The 21,786-nt window shown below is 41.5% G+C and overlaps 1 protein-coding gene across 29 annotated transcripts in view; it reads left to right on the forward strand.

The window, feature by feature from the left end:
- Positions 1-12,191: 12,191 nt before the first annotated feature.
- LOC130372264 (NACHT, LRR and PYD domains-containing protein 3-like) overlaps positions 12,192-21,786 on the forward strand; it is an 88,577-nt gene continuing 78,982 nt past the window's right edge. For 9 of the 29 annotated variants that reach the window (XM_056578161.1, XM_056578169.1, XM_056578162.1 and 6 more), the window contains exons 1-3: positions 12,200-13,427; positions 15,288-15,387; positions 20,397-20,513. In XM_056578161.1, coding sequence (XP_056434136.1) covers positions 15,302-15,387; positions 20,397-20,513 — 203 coding nt within the window. In that variant the 5' untranslated portion in view covers positions 12,200-13,427; positions 15,288-15,301. Of the gene's footprint in view, positions 13,428-15,287; positions 15,388-20,396; positions 20,514-21,786 lie in introns of all 29 variants that reach the window. The other 20 variants (XM_056578175.1, XM_056578178.1, XM_056578174.1 and 17 more) reach the window with 13 other exon arrangements.

The following is a 21,786-nucleotide window of genomic DNA, read 5'->3' on the forward strand; positions in this document are numbered from 1 at the left end:
ACCAGACTGTTATTAGTTAAATTGATTTATATGCAGGCTAGAGCCGTCAAAAATCAATCTTGGTATGATCAATGTCGTTTTCCCAAAACGTGAATACCCACTGCCAATTTATGCAATAAAGGCCAGTGCAGGCCACCGTATTCATCTTGCTAGTGACACTCCTTAAATGTCCCATCATGCCAACCAGCAAGCCAAGTCACGCTACATTGCGTCCCCTCTTGCACAGCAAGTACTTTTTTTTATTAGGCAGTTTATTCTCCTACCTAATAACTGAGAGTCTCTCAATTTTACACATTGCAACTTTAACCTACTATGCATTGATTTAACCTATCAATTGGTTTAACCTGCTATGTGGTTTAATCTGCTACGAAATGGTTCAACCTGGTATGAAGTGGTTTGAGCTTTGAAGTGGCTTTAAGGTGCTATAAGGAGGTTTCACCTGAAACCTTTAACCTGCGCCTACATTCTATCGGTCTGTACTAGTATAATGAAACGAGTGGGATACAAAGTTGAAATAAAATCGCAGTCTCCTGATAATGTTTCTACCTAACACTACATAGTGTCAAAAGATTTCAAAGGATCCTACCTGCCGAAAACTTTGGTTTCTCTTGCCCAAAACAATGGTCAAGGTGGCGCCAGAGGTTTCACCATTACAGGCTAGCAATGAAACTTAAAAAGGAAGAGGAAGAGATATAGATATGAAATACTCTGCTCAATCAGGGAGAACCCTGAGTAAGAATCACATTTATTGTGGCACGATGGGATGAAGAAGATCCAAATTATTGTGTGGGGAAACTGGATAATAAATTGGTGCCAAAGGTGAATACGATTCACGAGACAGTCTGTTTCCATTAGAGCACTGAAAAACCCAACAGAAATGGCATTGCAGTAAATCGGAAGCCTGCATGAGCTACCTGACACCTGTACATCTACTGATACTTACCCTGAAAGCAGCAGTGACTGTTTGGTCATATGTATATATGTATGATAAAGAGCTATCACAGAAGCTACAGTTGACTCTCAACAAAGCAGCAAAGCTATTGAGGCAGTCAGAGCAGCTAGAGATGCATATTACCAAGCAAGGGGATAATCCTAACTGTGCCCAAGTGAGTGAAGTAGCATACAAACGTGGTCCATGCAAACAGAGACATATAAACGGACATTGACAAAAGAAATTGGCCAAGGCCAAACAAGGGCATTATGTAAAGAAGGGATGTAAATGCTCCAGATGTTGTCAAGTGCATGACAAGGAGGACAGATGTGCTGCACGTAATGTTGAATGTCGCAATTGTAGGAAACTGGGATGTTTTGCTGTGCTATGTCGTCCCCGTGCGGTCAACGAGGTTACTGCACCCTATGAGGAATGAGACGTTAACCGAGTAGGCCTACATGTCCAATGAGAAATCACAGACGTCAAGTTTAAGTTCTTTATTAAGTCAAATGAACAACAAACATCATCTGTGTCATTTCTGGAAAGGAAATTCAAGTGTTCAAGGTTCTCCTCAACAGTGCAGGTACTAAAGTAATAAATACAATAAATAAATACAATACAAAGTATGTAAAAATAATAACAAGAGAATGATAATATAACATTGTTAATAGCTATACATAAATGTACAGTACAAGTTATTCCAAGTTATTTTGTGTGTGTGTGTGTGTGTGTGTGTGTGTGGTGTGTGTGTGTGTGTGTGTGTGTGTGTGTGTGTGTGTGTGTGTGTGTGTGTGTGTGGGGGGGGGGGGGGGGGGGGGGGGGGGGGGGGGGGGGGTTGATTCACAGTCCTGTTCAACATGACTTTGGTTTGGGGGAAGAAGCTGTCCTTGAACCTGGTGGTTTGGTGCAGATGCATGGTTCAAACAATGCATCCACTGTGAAATTGCCCCTACTGCATAGACTTCAAGATTGACATGGGAGCAGATGCTAGTGTCCTATCATAAAATACAAATAAACAAGCTCAAGAATGAGCCACCACTGAAAGCTACAGCGAGTAACTGTTCAGCAAACCTCCTCCTACTTCCTTTTGTTTAGGCCCGCCCACTCTCACCTGACCTCACTTCCTCCTGATTGATTGATTACTCTATATATCCCGCCCAGTTCCATTGTTCTGTCTGGCAGCAACACAAACCACATGTTAGGGCCCTCTGTCCCCTGTGATTCAGATACACACCTATGTGCTAAAGTGACTATACTATTTATTCCTATGTTGTACTTTAATGAAGCTTGTGATTTTTGTCAGGCCATCACTGTAAATAAGAACTTGTTCTTAATGATCTGCCTGGTTAAATAAAGGTAAAATAATAATAATAATCGTCACGTTGACTGTTTGCCTTGGGAATACAGATATATTATTGTGTGTGAGTGCGCACTGCACATGAGGTGTTAACTGTTGCTCTAAAGGAAATTGCAAGAACCTTTTATAAACTTATTTAAAATGGGAATTGCTGTTGGAATTGAATTGTTTACCCCTCAACCCCCCTTGGTTAGAGTACTTTATTCATTCTTGGTTAGTGTTGTGTGATGCAAGAGTTGTCTATGATGGGACTGTAACTCTTGTTCCCTCGTATGATGGATTCCAGTCACTGGTTAACAATCTCCCGAGTAAGAAGCTAGACCAAAGCGAGCTCTGTCCAATATCTCATTTAGCGATCTCATTCCACCTCACTAGGTACCATTCTTCTCTAACTGTCGGGGTACCAGCCCTACCCTCCCTGGTACTCCTTTGTAGCATTACTATTCTGTGCACATCCAGTATTGAGTTTCATCCCTTTGGTTAAGGTGAGTTCTTATTTCTTGTTTAGAGCTTGTTTTTGGGGGACGGCTACTTTACCGAGGGTGGTTCTTTGAAGTCTGGAGATAAATTTCAATAACATATCAAATCAAAAAGAGAATATCTTACAGAGGTTTTGAGAGTCTTACATGAAGAGGAAAAAACAAAAACAAATCAGATTGTCATCCTCTGCTGAAGGGAGCAGGCCCCTTGGGTTCATTGTTCTTCGTCCGTGTTCTGGGTCTACCTTGATTCCCCTCCCTGCATTCACCCTTTTTTAACACCCTTTCATTTTTTACTCTGCTACAATTTTTTCTGTTCCCCCATCTTTTATAGGGGAGATGTAGAAGATGGCTTTTCAGTTTTATTGCCCAATTTTAACAATAGTCAGCAAGTTTTTTTATTGCCTACCTTATACAATAGACAACTTTTCTAGTTAGACTAGTTCAAAAGTTGATGCTCTATGTGAACCCCTAGTGATACGAGCTGCTCTAAGTTGTAAATCCCCCAGCAGCAGTTACACGGTTGTTTGTAGGCCCTTTATTAAACCTCTCTTTTTAGGGGGCACATCGAATCTCGACCCCCTCCATTCCTGAACTCTGTATCATACCTGGCATTTATTCAATTTTGTCTTTAACTCATGTGCAGGTTTTCCCTGAATCTGTAGTCTTACTTCAAGCCACCGCCCTGTTTGGCTCTGCCTAAATGTCCCCTGCATTAATCCTGACCTCGAACAATGCCTCGACAAGCTCTGCATTTATTCAGATGAGGCCACTGTCAGCGCCATCGCTGAGCCTCAGCCACCAAGCAATCGTATCAACCTGAGAAGAATCCTGGGAATAAAGCACTACCTAGGCAGGTACTACCCAACCGTCTCAGTGGTCTACTCAGAAATGATGAAACATGAGCTTGAAGTGTAGTGCTACTCATCTAGCTAGCTCATCACAGAGTCACGTGTAGTAGCATAGTAGAAGCATTCAATGATGTGAGTGGAATGGGCCATCAGACTGTTAGCCCTAACTCTTCTACGTAAACTATCAAAACAACTCTAAATTCCCCAAACAAACCCCCCCCCCCCCCCCCCTAAAAGTAACATAATGTGACGGAGCGAAGGGGCGGAGTCTGGAGCGTTGGTACCCTTACAGCAAGTGGTGGACACAAAGATTTCCAGATACCTCTTTTGCCTAGACCAGTGTTTTTTTGCCATGATGCCAGTAGTACATGCTGGAGGATTCTCCTAACCCTAACCCTTTTATTGAACAAACACAACTTTTAGCATCTAACACTACTCAGTATTTCCCCCAGCACTGTATGGTTAAGGCGGCAGCCTTAACGACAATAGTGTCCCGCCTTAACTAACAATGTATATATATACCTATTTTTAAATACCGATTTTTTAATTATTATGCATTAACAAAGTACAAAACTCTCATAGGGAAATAAAACATACTGGTCATACTGCCATTGCGAACTGAAACCCTCACCGAAGACTGCAGGGCCACGAGAACCCCCCCCCCCCCCCGCACACACACACACACACACACTTTAGTTAATGAGACACCGTTGTTCTTTGCAAGATATATTTGAGAGATTCAAAAACAAGGGTCAGTTATTAGATGACTACGATACAGCAATAAAACTGCTCACAGACTATTTTAACGCCTGACAAATATAGAGTAAGACATCCTCATGTTCCATCAGCCAAAGCAAAACCCAGGAGAGACTGATGAGGAATATCACACGAGGCTGAGAAGGCAAGCCCAGAACTGTGAATTTGCTGTGGAAAAATAAATAAACACTGCACATCAACACTTCGGAGGAATAGCACTGAGAGTCTCAGGCTTGGCTCTCAAAGATCTTCTGGACACTGGCTGGAGTCTTGAGATACAAGTACAGGCCTCAGGCATTTTAAATAAACAGGAAATATAGTAAGTTGCTATACCGAGCTTCAAGAACAAGAACTGGACACACAAACGTTTACAACAGACAAAACAAATGCAACAGACAAAATCCTCATGCACAAACTGTGGGGGTACATTTCCCCATCAAGGTAGTCAGCAACATTTCGAGACGAGTTTCAGACCCGTAAAAACTGTGATAATCTCTTTCGCTTTGCACGTTGCTGCCTGTCAAAACAATGAAACACATCTCAATATATCCAACACATAGGTAAGACCACAATACAAGAGAGAAAATGAAAAGCAAGGAGTGAGAAATATTGAACTGGAGGAATATCAGGCTGCTGCAGTGTGTCAAGCGGCGATGGCTGGCTCCAGCTCAGATTATTATTATGTCTATGTCACACAAACGCCTGATGACTTGAAACCATCAGTGAAAGAGGTTCTTCATGCTGACTGACCCATAGATGTTCTCGTTGACTGAGGAGTAACAGCAAATCTTCTGGACGCAAATGCCTATGACTAGATCAAAATACTACTCTAGCCCCAACATGCTGGCAACCCGGTATCAAGCGATTTCGTGCTCGTGCTCACGAAGGGGAATTTATTGAATCATGTCCCTGATTGTCCGACTTTTTTGTGCTACAACGAACGATGTGTAAACCCATGAATTTTGAATAGGAGCGTTTTTCCACACTTTTTGTGGTGAACAGAATGACACTTAAACCAACGCATTTCAATCGGGAGAGAATCGCGAAGTATACAGATATGTCAAAACAAGCATCAGATTTTTCAGATTTTTGCAATCTGGAGGGGTGCTCCCGCGCTCAGTGAAGGTTAAAGCCATAGTGGATTTCCATTACCCTGGGAATCGCCGGCAGTTTATGAGAATTCCGGGGATGTGTCGGTTTTGTCTGAATTTTGTGCCGAATTCTTCTTCACTGACTAACCTTTTGCAGTAAGGGGTCAAATCAGGAGGGCTCCCCTGGGTGCACAAGGTGGCTGTGTGTCTTAACCCCCCCCACCCTTATTCCTAGAATGCTCAAATGCTCATGCTGGAGTTATCTGAAACAGGGGTAGAAAGGTAACGGAGAACGCTTTACTTTTTATATTTTGCAATCATATACTGATTTTGTTTATTTCTATGTCAAATATTCAATTTAGTTGTTTCAACCACAGATAGAATACTATGCACCAGGGGCGAGTGTAGGTTCTGACTTTTGGGGGGGCTCAGCCCCAGGAAATCACAGGGGTATATGAAGTATATAAAGTCCTGTCCAAGATACCTTTATTTTTTTAGTTACTATGCTGTTGTATGTCTAGGCCGATAGCTGGCAGTGTCAGCTAAATAATGCAGTTCTGAACCACTAAAGTGATGAAATGAAAAAGACTGTTTGGATGAAGGAATAATCAATGGTTGTGAACTCGAATAACAAATTTGAGGTATATCCTTTGTGTTATAGTTACACTCAAAAATGACCATATTTTCCTGAATATGTTACTGAAACATATTGGTACAACATGTACTAGATTAATAATATGAGAAACTTACCACTATTTCCGGAGCACTAAATGATGTCGCCTCACTTTCATGGACCCATACAATTTTATGAATTGTATCAACATACATTTTTATAAAACTTCTGATGCAAAAAAATCAACTAGTACAACATGTACTAGTCGAATACTATTAGAAACAGACCACTATTTCGGGAGCACTTAACTATGTTGTGACCTTCATTTTTATAAATCTTCTGATGCCAAAAAATCTTGTTGTTCTGATGCAAAAAAAAGGGTGCTAATTTTCAGTGTAAAAATAACCGCTGGCATTATTTTATCAGCTGAGGGCGTTTTCATTGTCATAACAACGTGAGCTAATCAACAAGTACAACATGTTCTAGACCAGTGGTTCTCAATTATTTTTCTTTCTTTCCCCTCCTAGGAGACAGACATTTTATCACGCCCTCCCTGAATTGAAATAGCGTGCTATTGAGAACCTGCTAATATTTATTTATTTAGATTAATAAAATTAGCGGAGATCACATCTGCAACAACTTAAACTATATCCAACTTCAGTTTGTAACATTTAAACAAGACTGCTAAGTCTGTGTGAATCTCAAAACAGAGAAACAAGAGAAAATGATTCACTGGGGTTTGCATTTAATTAAAATATTTTGAAACAGTAAACATTGGTCATTTGTCAGCTTCATCAGCTTATTCCCTTTCAAAAAAAAGTAATATATGTTCATCTTTCAAGCATGAATAAAGATACCAAGTCCCTCTGTCATGACTTTGTAAGATCAAAATTCTTGTAAAACTTCTGACCCTTGGTATTATGTTTATTTAAAATAAAATAAAATAAAATAAGTAACTTATTAAAATAAATAAATAAATACATAAGACACTAAAGTCCCCTCTGCCGCTCACGCGCCCCATGACACCTTTAATCAACTGAGGGCGTTTGCCTGAGTCTCATAGTATTAGAACATGTTGTACTTGTTCATTAGCTCACGTTGTTATGGCAATGAATACGCCCTCAGCTGATAAACTAATGCCAGCGTTTTTTTTCAACTGAAAATTAGCACCCATGTCAACTTTTTCTGCTCCTTGCACCTTATCATGCTTATCATGCTGCGCAGCATTACAAGGCTCTGCCGACTTAAACATGAATCAATTCAAGAAGAGGCATAGATAGAATTGTCTTGTGGTCAACTGTCATTTAACAGACATCTGACAGATTATGTCAAGGTTTTAAAATTATTAGTATTATTATTACCAGGTCATGTTATAACACAGCTGGAAATGGTGGATTTTCTGATAAAGACTAGCAAGCCTCTTTGACAGACAAAACAGCAGAAACTATGTGTGCTCGTGCTGCATTTTTGGTTTTGTCAAACAGGAGACGCCCACCCACCAATCAGAGGTTAGAGATTCCTGCAGGAAGGTTGGGCTAGCCCATTTGAGCCTGTTCATTTGTGTACAGCATCCATCCTCTCATTGCTTGTGTAAAAAAAAAACTGTAGAATATTAGATTTGAGGACGAAACGATAGGGTTGGCTAAGGCAAGTTTTGGGTGGGCTTGAGCGTCGCTGTACCGTAGCGGCCCGTACCGTAGCAGAACACCTCTCCCAAGTGGCCAAATTGGCCTGGCCTGGCCAGACTGGCCACACTCACACTGGCAGATTTGAGCACGGCTGGCCTTTCATTTTGTATAACAGTGAAACTATTTTATTTATTTTATTTTGTGTAAAGCAGAAGGTTTTTTGCTGTGCAAAACTGTTGTTAAATAAAGTATATTATTAAGAATTTTTTGGTATTTATTTGAGATACATTATGGTTTTTATTAATCGAGCAACAGAAATAGATAACCATCCAATTAGTCATACTGACAATGGTTATAAAATGCAAGAAATAATTACTATTAGGGCATTTAGCAGACGCTTTTATCCAAAGCGACTTACTTAATTAATGCAAACATTGACACACCGGCGGCAGAGTCAACCATACAAGGCAACAGCCAGCTCGTCAGGAGCAGTAAGGGTTGGGCGTCTTGCTCAGGGACACATCGACGCTCAGCTGGGGATCGAACTAGCAACCTATCGGTTGAGACAACTGCTCTACCTCCTGAGCTAAGCCGATATTATGGTGATGGCAACGACCTTTAAACATCGACAAGAAACGCCCTAAACTATTTGGTTGTATCCTTTGTGAAGAACTTTCCAATGGTTTATTGGATGATGAGTCATTCCTTCACTATTCAAAAAAAAAATATGTACACAGTCTTGTGCCTTAGCCTTTCCTTAAGTTTTGCATTTTTTCTTTAGCCCCGGATCAACCTTGACGAACGATTAGCTTGGTTCAAGGCTTAAAACTCTATTGATATAACTATTTTATGAAAAGTCAATGGAGAGAATGAATGAATTTCGGAACTTCTGGAGCCAGAGCTGGTCAAAAAAGGGGCCGGCCCCTATTGAGCTCTATTTCCCGTGGATCATCAGGCCCACAACTGTTCATGAGTAGCACAGAAAACTACCAGGAACTGCCGGGAATTTACATCGTTTTTCCATTTCCTGCAGTTTTACAAGCGTGAGAAGCTCGTGAATTTCTGTCTATATGTTGTGAGTGTAATATTGTGAGTGTACATATGTTATTTGTTGCTGCCTCTTGGCCAGGACTCCCTCGAAAAAGAGGTTTTTAATCTCAATGGGACTTTCCTGGTTAAATAAAGGTCAAAAAAAAAAATCACTGTGAGCTATACTAATCCCCATCAGAACAGTAGGGGATACCGCTGGAGGTAACATCTTTTTCTAGGTACTACCAAATAGATTAGGCTTAGTTAAATTGAATTAAGTCCTAGACTCATATATTGTAACTTGAATAGATTTCAAGTTGAAATATGCTACCAAACACATAAGGTATAATTTTTTGATAGCACGATTCGATAGATTCTGACAAGGGAGCATACATTGGCAGGACACAGTCTTTGAATACCACACGCACATCCTTCTCTGCAATGACCGCTGGCAGTGTCATCTGTTAAAAAGGGTCCTCTCTTAGGTTGGTGGGGCTCAGCTCAAAGCCGGTGTAGTAACCCGTGGCCTCGTCTGGTAAAGCGGGATTCTGAACAATATGTTTTCCACGCACTAATTTCGCTTCAGGGTAATGGCACACGTAGGCCTACACCGCCTCATATTGCCACCCAGGGAAGTTTCAAGTCATTCTTGTGTGTAGTTACAAATTAAAAGCCCACCGAAAATTAAGTATGAGACTTATTAAACATGATTTCGGATTATATTTAAATGAAACGGCCTGTTATCATAGACTAGACTAATTCCACTTCAGGGTAATATTAAACGACTCCATAGTGTGACCCAGTAAATTTAAAGACATTCTGATCATGTATAGTTTCAAATTAAAAGCCCACCAAAACTTCACAGGTGGGATATTACTCTGAAGTTAAATTATATGATAACATGACGTTTCCTTTGAAATGTAATCCCAAATCATATTTAATGTCTCATATGTACATTTTTGGTCAGCTTTTAATTTGAAACTACAGAATGTCGTGGGTCACACTATCGGGTTGTGTACCTCGGATTTGGAATTAGTGTATGATAACAGGGTGTTTCATTTTAAATTGAATCCCAAATCATATTTAATGTCTCATATGTGAATTTTTGGTGGGCTTCTAATTTGAAACTACACACCAGAATGAATTGAAACTTCCTGGGTGGCAATATGAGGCGGTGTATGTGTATTACCCTGAAGTGAAATTAGTGTTTGGAAAACAAGCCATTGTTAAAAATTCCAATAAAAAAATTATTGTCTTTAGCCTACATTTATTTTATTTGAGCTTACTTTTACTTTGAAAGTACACATCACAAAGTCTTTACATTTCCTTTGACAGTATTTGCTTTTATTGACTGTCTTTTGGTATGGACAGAGCCCGGGCACTTCCTATACGCCCCATTGTACCGATCTTGGTTGTAGTTCCATCAGACATCCACTGGGTGTGATCGCGGGCGAGTCCAGAATGAATGGGAGTCTATGGGGCTAGACGGCTAAATATGTCTCTTTCACCTGCTTGTCGTTGAAATATCGCAAATTTTATTGTAGATTCCACAAGTTCAATATAGATTATAGTTCAAAAGTCGAATGAATGAGTACTTATGTCCTTTCGATTTCTTAAGGTACGGCCACACCAAACGCGTTACCCGCGTACCACGCGTATAAAATCGGCAATTTTTCCATAGGGAAGCATTGGTTTACGCGCGTATGAGGTGCGTACACGCGTATCATGCGTACCAAGCAACATTTTACTCGCGTTAGGGGCGTATGAGGCGCGTATATATACGCGCGTATATATACGCGCGTACATATACGCGCGTACGCGAGGAGTTCAAAAAATTTAACTTTTTACGCTCATACGCGTGATACTTAGCCGCAATAGCCAATCAGCGTGGAGCTTGACCCGACGTCACTGGCAGAGAGTAGTGACCCTTGCACAGAAGCATACGGCCAACATCTTTCTTTATTCTGGGTGGAAATAGTAACATAGTTATGCCATTAAATGCGTTTATGGAAACATTTTTAGCGAGAAATGTGCATTTTACTTTCATAATGTTCACTCTGTGAATGTGAAGGATGTTTGGTTTGATAGTTATGACGAAGAGTGAACGCTCCGTTCACTTGCATGTGAAGTTATTTAACCCGATTATTGTTATTTATATCCGAGATTATTTAATCTAACCCGATTCAAGCTCTATCATGCACCCAGACACGGCGGCGTTTGGGTTTCCTTCCTCGGACTCCTAAATCCAGCCCAGCCACAGGCGCGTAGCTGCGTATGTAGGACCATTTTTGACACAAAATGGTCAAGCAACATTTTAGCTGCGTTACGCGCGTACATCGTACGCGGGATACGCTTTTGGTGTGTCCGCACCTTTACAGTTTGGGCCGTTGTTGGTCGTACATGCTAGCATTCTGCTAACGAATGCTGATTGGTCAGGGACGGACTTGCGACTGATTACGACCAGAGACCCCTCTTGACGGCATCTGATGCTGAAGCACGATCAGAAACATTCCGAAGTTAATTTTTTGCGTACTGTATTTATATTTTCCTGCAGGCCCTTTTATTTTTTATATAGTTATGTATGGTGAAAGTACATGGGCATAATGGATTTTCCTCCATTTCTTGTGTTCAATGTTCAATGTGTTATATGCATGGTAGGCACGGTATGAACACCTTAAATAATACAGTCAATGTCCCGCTCAATATCATTTCATCTGTCATTGTCTATTTTTCGAAAATAAAGATAGTTTAAAAAAGAAATGCCTCTTAAATGTGCAATGATAAACTGCTCTAACAGTGGAAACGGATTGTCCGTCTTTTCGTTTCCCAAGGACAGAAAAGGGTAACGTTCTTGCTTGCTCCTGTATGAATGGTCCTAGGCTACCTGAGGCTGCACCTAGGGAAAGTTGCGCTGGAGCCCGGGTAAAATCGCGAGCATCGAGTGTCGAGACTCAAGCACCTAACTTACCTCAACCGATTGTTCCATACAAATTGTTTGTTAACGATTTAACAACTTCAACATCTGCTATTACTGTAGTTCCTTTTTTGTAGGACCAATGGGCTAATGACCTTTCACAGAGCGAAAACCACACATTATACACATTATAACACATTATAAGCATGTTTGTTAAATGAGAAATATGGTCTGGGTCACATTGAAACAGTAACAGTTGTATAACAGTAATTATACAAACATTATACCAACATTGCAAAAATGTTGGTATAATGTTACATCGTGAGAAAAGTGGATTCTGAGGATAAAACCCCATAGGCTCCCATTCATTCTGGACTCGCCTACGAGCGCCCCGCGTGGACAGAGATTATTCCTGCAACCATTCCAGAAAACCGGAACTAACCAGCGAGTGCCCATTCTCCTCATATTAGACATTCTCTGGTATGGCCACGTCGAATGCTTTTATTTTGAAACCAGAACTGGTTTCAAAAGACGCTATTACCGTAATGGATATACTAGTAGGCCTACATACATTTACAGCAAAACACTGGGTCGGCTGGCTTGACTGTTGTTCTCGAAGTGTCGGCTGGCTGGTCAACAGTCTGCCTCTGTCTGTTCTCTGTTTGTCTGATAGTTCCCTGATTGTGACGTTTGTGTCGGCTTGTGGATGAATATGAACAGCTATGAATACGATGGCAGAAAAGTCTCTCGGAAGCCAGTGTGGGCGGCAGAACAGATATTCGAGGTCCATGAGTGCATGCACAGGGCTGTGTGATCTGTATTGGATGAGTTGTAGCACTTTTAGAGTGTGATCTGTATCGGATGAGTTGTAATACTTTTAGAATGTGATCTATTTTGGATGAGTTGTAGGACCTCTGATGTGATCTTTACTTTGCAAAACTGCCATCGAAACCCAGCTTCGCCAAGTGGAAGCGTTTCGCTGGATGCGAAGGAGATCAGTCATGATGGCTACAAAGTGAAACTTAAATGTGTGTTTTGTCTGTATATATTATGTATCCTCACAATATAGTATTTAAAATTAATATGTCTCTAAAATTGGTTATTGAAGATCATCTTATCATCGTGGATATCAGGGGAGTCGCTCTGCAGGGGGGTCCAGGGCAATTCTCATGGATTTAGTCAAGGACAGTCTTAATCCTTTACAAATTTTGATTAATTAAATTTGTAATAACTGTGGTATACTTTCGAGATTATTGACGAATTTTAATATTAGTAGTTGTTAGTTGTAGTATTGAGTTGAAGCAGAATCTTCCCAACTTCTATCGTCAAACATTTATAGAAAAATAGTTCAAAGTATTTATGTAAACATTACTGTGGGAGTGTGTGTGGAGAATCCACCAGCTTCACATGGTGGATTCTGATTGGATGACTTTGGAAAATGACTTTTTTCTATACAAAAATATTTCCATTTATTGATTATAATCATATCTGGTGGGCAAAAGAAAACAATTAGTCAGGATATATAGCGATGAAGGACTACGTTATAAATGATGGCATAACATGGCATCATTTATACCATTATGGCATAAGCATAATTGTCTTGAAATAAATGCTTAGCTTCAATCTGTAAATATTAGTATGGGCTCCGCCTCCAGTACTCTTATCAGTTAAAACATTCTGCCACCAAAAACAACAACATATCTGCAAAATCTCTTTCCCTCGCATTTTACTTTCACTTTCAAATCGAGGCGCGCATTTTCTTCTAGCACGAAATTAAGGTAGGTGTGCTATATTCGAGAATCTAAATGTATACACTTTGCTGTTTATTATTCTTCATACAGTATCGCTATCTTGGCACTTAGAGGCTCAGAATTATCCAAAGTACTAAAATATCGATGTGATACAGGCCCTATCTTTCTTAAACCACTAAAAGAACGAGGGAATAGGATCGAAGGACTTCCTCGCTTACGTGTCCCTTGTGGATCGCGTAAAACTATAATATTTGGCCTGCTTTTAACTATTTTGAGGATTTCAAAAGAAGTATTTGATAAAACGTGGACACTTGTTCCGTTAATATGGTTGCGTAATGGCCCAAAGTAATTTCTATCGTGTTTATGTGTGTGTGTGTGTGTGTGTGTGTGTGTGTGTGTGTGTGTGTGTGTGCGTGTGTGTGTGTGGTTTGTGTGTGTGTGTGTGTGTGTGTGTGTGTGTGTGTGTGTATGTGTGTGTGTGTGTGTGTGTGTGTGTGTGTGTGTGTGTGCGTGTGTGTGTGCGTGTGTGCGTGTTTGTGTGTGTGTGTGTGTGTGTGTGTGTGTGTGTTTGGTGCGTGGGCGCGTGTTAGCGCGCGTGAAAGCGCGCCTGGTAGCGCGCGTGTTTGCGCGCTCCGGAGGAGTGGCGCAGTTAGTTAGTTATAAATAACGCCGACTTCAACCAGAGTTCAATGAGGCCCACACCAACCAGATTATTGGTCGTTGGACAGTCTGGCGAGCTCGTTGACCTGAGTCTGTTGAGGTTCGGGGTTCTTTTCCGCCATCCCACGTGATACTTCTCAGCGAGTTAGAGGCAAGTGACGCAGGAAAATAAGGCAGATGGAAAAAGAAAGATAGCGAGAGATAGAGGTACAGACGAGTGACACAGAGACGAGGATAATAAAAAGCTGCTAATGTGAAACGAAATTATGTGTCAAAACATAAAGGTTTGAACAAACAAAGGAAAATAAAACTTTCTATTCGAGTTGAATACCCCCGCTATCTTATTTCATTCTGACTTTCATATGATTCTCATCTATTTAATATGCTATTAAAATAAGCTTTGTGTGTCTGCAGGCTTAAAACAGAAACAGGCAAGAACCTGTATTTATTTAGAATTCTTGTCCATCTTAAAAGTGGACACAAATGAAAAAGTTGTCAATGTAAATCTAGCTGGGCTTTTTTTAATTATCAAAATGTAGCTGTATGTTGTTTGACCAAAATAGGTACTGGTAAGTTGAGGTGTGTGCACGCCTACAAATGTGAAAAAGGAGAAGCAAAGAGTACTTAATGCGTCCAAAAGATATTTGGCTTCATTGTCCAACTGTCAAAAAGGACATTATTGAGTTTGCCCTATGGGGCTGGCAGGGTACTTTTCCATCTATAAAGAAGTAAATGTAAATGAGAATGTAACCAACCACCTTTAAAGAGGAGAATAACATAAACTCTCTCAGTTTGGACACCTTTTCATAATTAACTTGCTTGCGAACACAACAATATTTTCTTTGTTCTCCTTTTTAACTTTTTAACTTTTTGCACTTATTTCCCTTTAAGTAGCATCACATCCAGATCTCACAAAACATTTCCACACAGAATGGGTTTGCTACATATTCTGTTGTATAGAAAGGTTCCATTTTCCAGCTGATTACACCAATATGTTCAGCAATATATAGTACATTAAGAGTTGTAGAGGCTACTCAGAAAGAGTTTACATCCACATCAAAACAGGTAATGCTGTGTTATCCTGCAAATCATTACGATCAGTATCGTAATGAGTATAGAACCACTTTCCCTTTCATTTTTTAATGGCTTTCCTGGATGTAGATAATGAAACTGCTTGGACACAGAGAAATGTTGCGCTACTCTCATTGCTGTTGGGCTTGTGTTCAGATCGCCAGTCTACTATGAACGAGGAGAAAGGAGAGGGGGGACCTCCTACCTCCGAAACCACTCAGTCTGAGGATAATGACCACCGGAGAACGGCTAAGAGGTGAGACGGAGATCTGTAAAACCTAATGCTCTCCTCGAGTTCATGTGTCAATTTGCATTTTTAACATTCAAGCCCAACGACAAGAGGGCTTGTGGAGGGGCACACGTTTGAATTAAAAAAAGGTGACAATTTTCAAATGCATTAACTTTTCCAATGTAAGAAAATAAGCAATTGTGAAACTGAAGTTCTCGTAGATTTTTACAGATATCTAACTCCTTAAAGAGCTACTTTACCGCTGGAATTATGCATTAAAAAATTCTATGTATTATGCATTTACAAACATTTCTAAATTGGTTCATCCTAGCCTGAGAAAAGGTAGAAAGAGTGTTTTTAGGGTCCCTCTGGCTCAGAAATCCTCCAACTACCACAATGCATTGCGCTCGCCCTGCCCGCCTGTTTACAGGCCCTATTAGCGCGAGTGGTAGCAGGAGCAAACTTTGGGTAAACATATCCCCGTGATACGTTGACTAGTTTAGACTTTGTTTGTATATTACTGTACAGCATAAAAACATTTGCTAATTACAGTAGCTCAGCATATCAAGTATTTGTACTCAACCTTTTCTCCCCAGTTGAAATAAGTGTTTATCTTATACAGTAGGCCTACTTTAGTATAACAGCACTTGGGTTAGTAAAGAAATCACAACAACCAACATGCATTTTAAGTTTTATTCATGAAAAAATATGAACTATTTACAAAAATAAAATGTGTCTGCTAGAGTCAAAATAGTCAAATCTCATCTTGAGCATCTACTGTCCCCTGGTAGCCACGGTACTGACCATCTTGTGCTGGGTAATTAGCTCTGATGGCCTAGACAACACAAGCTGGCAAAACAAGGCGATTGCCACTCCCAAGTCTCTCGCCTTGCAGTATCCACTCCATGAAATGTCGATGCTGTCTAAGGAAGAAAGAGAACAACATTAGCAAAGCAAGATAAATTATGCCTTTAGTAGCCTATACAGCAATACACAGACTTCAAGCTAACATAACGTAGACTATGCTCTGCCAATAAGATCGGCTACTGGGACTCTTTTGTAGCCAATGTGTTAGTAAAAGAAAAAATGATAGTTACGTATGTCACTACGGTTCGATGAATTCCAGATGACCGCCAGAGCCAGAGGCGGTGCTTTAGCACTGGATGTTCCATCGCGCGCATGTGCAGGTCGAGTAATTATACCAACAAAGTCACCTGTGACACCTGGGTGACCCAAGAATATATATATATTCCGTAAATCACCCGAGGATCTGTTCAAACTGGATCTTCTCGCGGAATCTGAGAAGTCTGAGTGACAGAGAATTCTTGCGGTCATCCGGAATTCATAGAACCGTAGTTACATATGTAACTATCGTTCTATTTCATTCCTACTGACGGCGCTTTAGCACTGGATGATGACTAATACCAAAAAGGTCACGAAAAGTGCTCACTAATTATGGGCTCGAAGCCGTCGACAAGACAGCCGTCGCCACAGGATGAGGAGCAGCAACATTAATTAACCCTGTCGAATCGGGCAAACGTACATGATGAGGACCATGTAGCCGCGGAGCAAATGTCCTGAAGTCGAACCCACTTCAAGGCAGCCCATGATGTAGCCATACTCCTGGTAGAGCGGCACTTAACGGCCAAGGGCACAGGGAGCCCCTGTGCTCTATATGCATTCAAGACCTCAAGCAGCCAACTCGATTGATTGGTTTACATGATTGGGAGACAATCGTTTTGGTAGGAAGGATGGATTCGGCACCGCTCCTGACCCATCTGCGTGCCAGCGCAAACACGCCTGGCTCACTGACAAGGCATGGAGTTCACCAACCCGTTTTGCAGTCGCAATGGAAAGGAGGAATGTCGTCTTCATGGACAGCCGGGTCAGGTCTGCCTGACTTAGAGGCTCAAATGGGGGTAGACATAAGGACCTCAGAGCTACTTGCAAGTCCCATGATGGTGCCCTCAGGGATCGTGGTGGTTGAAGCCTCTGGGCTCCCTTCAGAAACTGCCTGACTAGGTAGTGGGATCCTACTGTCTGGTTATCCACCCTTGCATGTGTGGCCGAGATCACAGCCATAGAAATGCGCAGGGCAGAAGCAGCTCTCCTGTTGTCCAACAGATACTGCAGAAAGTGTAGTATCACTACCACTGAGCAAGTCTCTGGGACTTCACCCCGTGCCACGCACCACTGTAAAAAAAACTTCCACTTGTTTGCATAGAGCAACGTAGTGGAGAGTGCCCTTGAACTAAAAATGGTACGGACCACTGACTGGTCGCAAGACGTCAGCAGTGGGTCCTGACTCTCAGGGGCCACACGCACAGCCGCAGGCACCCTGGATTTGTGTGCCATATGCGTCCGCCTACCTGAGGCAGAAGGTCCTGTCTCTCTGGGAGGCACCAAGGCTCTCCGTTGAGGAGTTTTAGTAACGCTGGGAACCATGGCCTTCCTGGCCAATGTGGAGCCACCAGAAGTAGGCTGTGACTGCCACACTGGACCCTGTCCATCGTTGTCAGTGAAAGGGGAATTGGAGGAAATGCATAAAGCAGGCTGTCTGGCCAAGCATGAGCCAGAGCGTCCTGTCCTAGGGAACTGGTCCTCTCCGTCAGGGAGAACCAAAGGGGACAGTGGGTCGTCTCTTCGGAAGCAAAGAGATCTGCCACTAACCTGCCATACCTGTCCCAAATCATGCCCACCACCTCTGGATGGAGTCTCCACTCTCCGGGGGGTTGGCCCTTGGCGAGAGAGATGGTCTGCCGCTGTGTTCCGGACACCGGGAACAAGGACAGCCCTCAGGCTTAGAAAATGGGGGAACGCCCACGTAAGGAGCCTTTGCAGGTGGTGGACATGGAAAACTGTGGAGGTGTTGTCTGTCCGGACAAGATCATGTTGGTTCCCCAGAACTGCTAAGAACTAGCTAAGAACACCGCAAGGAGTTCCAGCACATTTATATGCTGCAGTCTCTGCTGGGCATCCCACTGGCCTCTGACAGTCCTGCACTGCCATACTGCATCCAATTCGAAAAGGGAGGCGCCTGTCTCTAGAACCTCCCGCCGGGAAGTTATCCTCCCTAAGGGCGACCCCACAATCAGGTATGCCCTCTCTCTCCAGGGTCTGAGGACCCGAAGGCACTGCCCAGAAACCCTGACCATCTTGTGGAATATATAGACATTCTCGGGTCACCCAGGTTTCACAGGTGACTTTGTTGTTATAATTACTCGACCTGCGCATGCGCGAGATGGAACATCCAGTGCTGAAGCACCGCCTCTGGCAGTCAGTAGGACTGAAATAGAACACTTAGTAGTAAACTTTCCCATTTTCTCACTGTACCTAAAATGGAGTGAAATCAGACATTTTTGCCAGCCTCCGCCGAACGTTCCACTCTTCTCCAATTGCAAGTGGCGTTGTTTTCAAGACACACCAGTGGCAGGGTGTGTGTGGAGTCCTGTGCCCGTGTAAACCTCTGTCTGGGCAGCGGCAGACTACCCTTATTGTATAAAGACACAGTGCGTGGTGAATGTCATATAAAACATTGCTCTCTTTAACGATCAAACTCATTGGCTGTAATAAAAAGCCATCGAAAAGAAGACGGTGTTGTTTAATACTGTAATTGTCGTTTTAGGTCCATTTATTTGTCCCAATGAAACACTGCCCAACTTTTTTGTTGTTGTTGCAGTTTCAGTTTTGTTTTTCTCAATTGCAGATTTTTTATACAGTTTTATATATTTTCCAAAAAAAAATTGCTCATGCCCCCAGGTTGAAAAACATGCAGGTTTCACAGACGTTTTGAACTATGATGGTGGAGTTTGTTATAACTCCACTAGGAGGCACTGCAGACAGTATGGAAAAAAGAGAGACTGCAGCCGAGGATCTTTAACTCATCAAATGTCTCTTTATCATCGTTTAATTACAGATAACAGATAAACAGATAAGTATCTGTTATTAACAGATATATACGTTATTAATTTGCGATTAACTATCACGCGATTAACTATAAATCACGCGATTAATTGTGATTCATTATTTTTAGAGCCCTACTAGCCCTACTGAATACATGTTATATCTTCACATGAAAACATTATGGGAAATGTTAACAGCATTGTGTTTACAATTGACAAAGATAGTTTAGAATGGGCACTGCAGTCCAACTCCAACCACTGAGAGAGTTATCTCTGCTTGCCCCCCCCTCCCCAGACCCAGAGCTCTCACGGCCGGTCTCCAGCCTGAGCTTGGCAAGCCGAGGGCAGCCATATACCCAGGGCCGGCGCTCGGCATAGGCGGGCAAATGCATTGGGGCGCCCTCTGGTGGCGCCCTTAATTAGTCAATTAGAATATACGAAACAAACGGAGAAGGGAGGGGGCTTGGGAGCAATTGCCAGGGCGCCCCGAAACCGTCACCGTAGTATGCAGGACAATGCAACAACCCAACATACTCGCGTGACGTGTCGTTTGGAGGCGCCGTTAGAGAGGATAATAACTAAAAAGTGAGTTTTGGCCTCTTTGCCTCCCTTCAGTGGCTAGCCCTGGCACAACATAAAAAAATAAAAAAAAGATTTGGGGGGAAATCACATGGAGGCGTTGCCTCCGTTGCCTCCTCTAAGGAAGCGCCACTGTTACCAATTAAGTTTAGACAACGGTGCAGAATAAAAAAGTTTCTTGCACTGGGAATGGATATTTAAAAGGAGAACATACTGGCAGTAACGTTGTTGTCAGAGAAGCCAGTATTTTCACCTGGCAGGTTTTCCTAACCTCTGATGACATATGATGGTCTTTTTATGATTTGGAAAATTTGTGTATGGTTCTTTTAATGCCATGTATGTTATGCTTTTGGTCATGTAGCTGTTTATTTTTGGTAATTTGTTGGTCCTAGTCTATAGGTTTGTTCCTTTAAATATCACTCCTAATTTATAACGTTTGCCTTATGTACATTTTTTTATATAGCAACTAGACCTAGGCAATCTTTTTTTAACACTTGTTTACATTTGTGTGCAGAAGCGCATAACATCCATAAATCCTGCTTCTTGTTTTTCTAGAAGAGTCCTGCGGAAGAGAAAAGACTCCCCTGGACCCAGCTGTGTCTCCCTGAAGAGTGAAGGCTGTATGGATAATCCTCCTGATAATACAGATGGAAGCCCCTCTAGAAGGAAGAGGTAGGAATGATGAGCCAATCGGACCATGTTCTTTCCAGTGAATTCACTGTAATGCCCTCATGCTGGCGTTACAAGGTGCCCCTAAGCAGGGCAAACCGCTACACTAAGTCCTTCACTGCTTCCACTATCAGGCTATTAGTTTTTCTCGATTGTATACACACAAAAAATGGAACCATGCACACAATTCTGAAAACTTGAAGGTCATGTATCAACTACAAGACTCCAGACTGCTAAACTCTAAGCACAATTCCACTCTTTTCACATTTTTGCTAAACTCTAAGAACAAACCTCATCATTTAGCACACTTGGTTCACCTGGATCACACTGGCCTTCAAAAGGCAACAACTTATTGCCAATAAGTCTAACTCACTTCTCACCTGTTCAAACTCAACTGGCTAAACACATCAATCATGTGTCAGAGCATTAAAGAGGACTCGTGAGCTCTACTGTGTTGTAGTTATGGTCTTTTGGCCTGATCAGGATTGGAGGTGGGATACATACAGATTTACATGTAGATCTGCTTCACCTCATTTATATTCTTATTTTTATTTTTTGGTAGCCGACGAAAAGCTTTTTATGCAGTCAGTAAAGCTGAACATTTGACTGCATTACAGTAAAAATATATTTATTTGCCCCGAAAGACAGTCTAAACATTTTCTAACTAGTGTTTTTCATTTTACTTATCAGTGCAAATACAGTACTGTACTGTAATTTACCAAAATAGGTAACATGGGTGTATTGTCACAACAATGTTGCAGCATCAACTATAGGTGTACAATATGACTCTGGGAAGCTGGGATTGTGAGTTTAGCCCATTGGAGCTTATTGGATAGACAAATATGCATTGTATCCTATTCTGATACGATTGTGTCAATGCAATATTTCTAGATATATTCACAGTATTGTATTACAATATGGCAACAGTTTTTATACTATATGTACCAGCTGATTGCAACTTTAAAAAAGAAAGCTATTTCTAAACAATTGTATACATTGGAATATGTAACATTGCCTCATAAAGGCAAAAACATAGCATTTTGATGGCAGTGTTTTGAATTGATCACACCATTGTTTAATTGATGCTCTCTAAGAGATATTCATTTGATAGCTGTGTTTACTGTTTGGTGGAAAAAAAACAGTTTTGAGATGAATTTGTGTAGTTTTGACAAAATGATTAACTCTTCTCAGGTGAGTGTTAGAGCTTTGAGAAATTGAGCTGTAGTTTCAGAAAACTTGTTTAAACGATTGAGAAAAACTGTAAACACAGACAGAA

The sequence above is a fragment of the Gadus chalcogrammus genome, chromosome 19 (genome assembly GCF_026213295.1).
Source record: "Gadus chalcogrammus isolate NIFS_2021 chromosome 19, NIFS_Gcha_1.0, whole genome shotgun sequence".
Lineage (NCBI taxonomy): Eukaryota > Metazoa > Chordata > Actinopteri > Gadiformes > Gadidae > Gadus > Gadus chalcogrammus.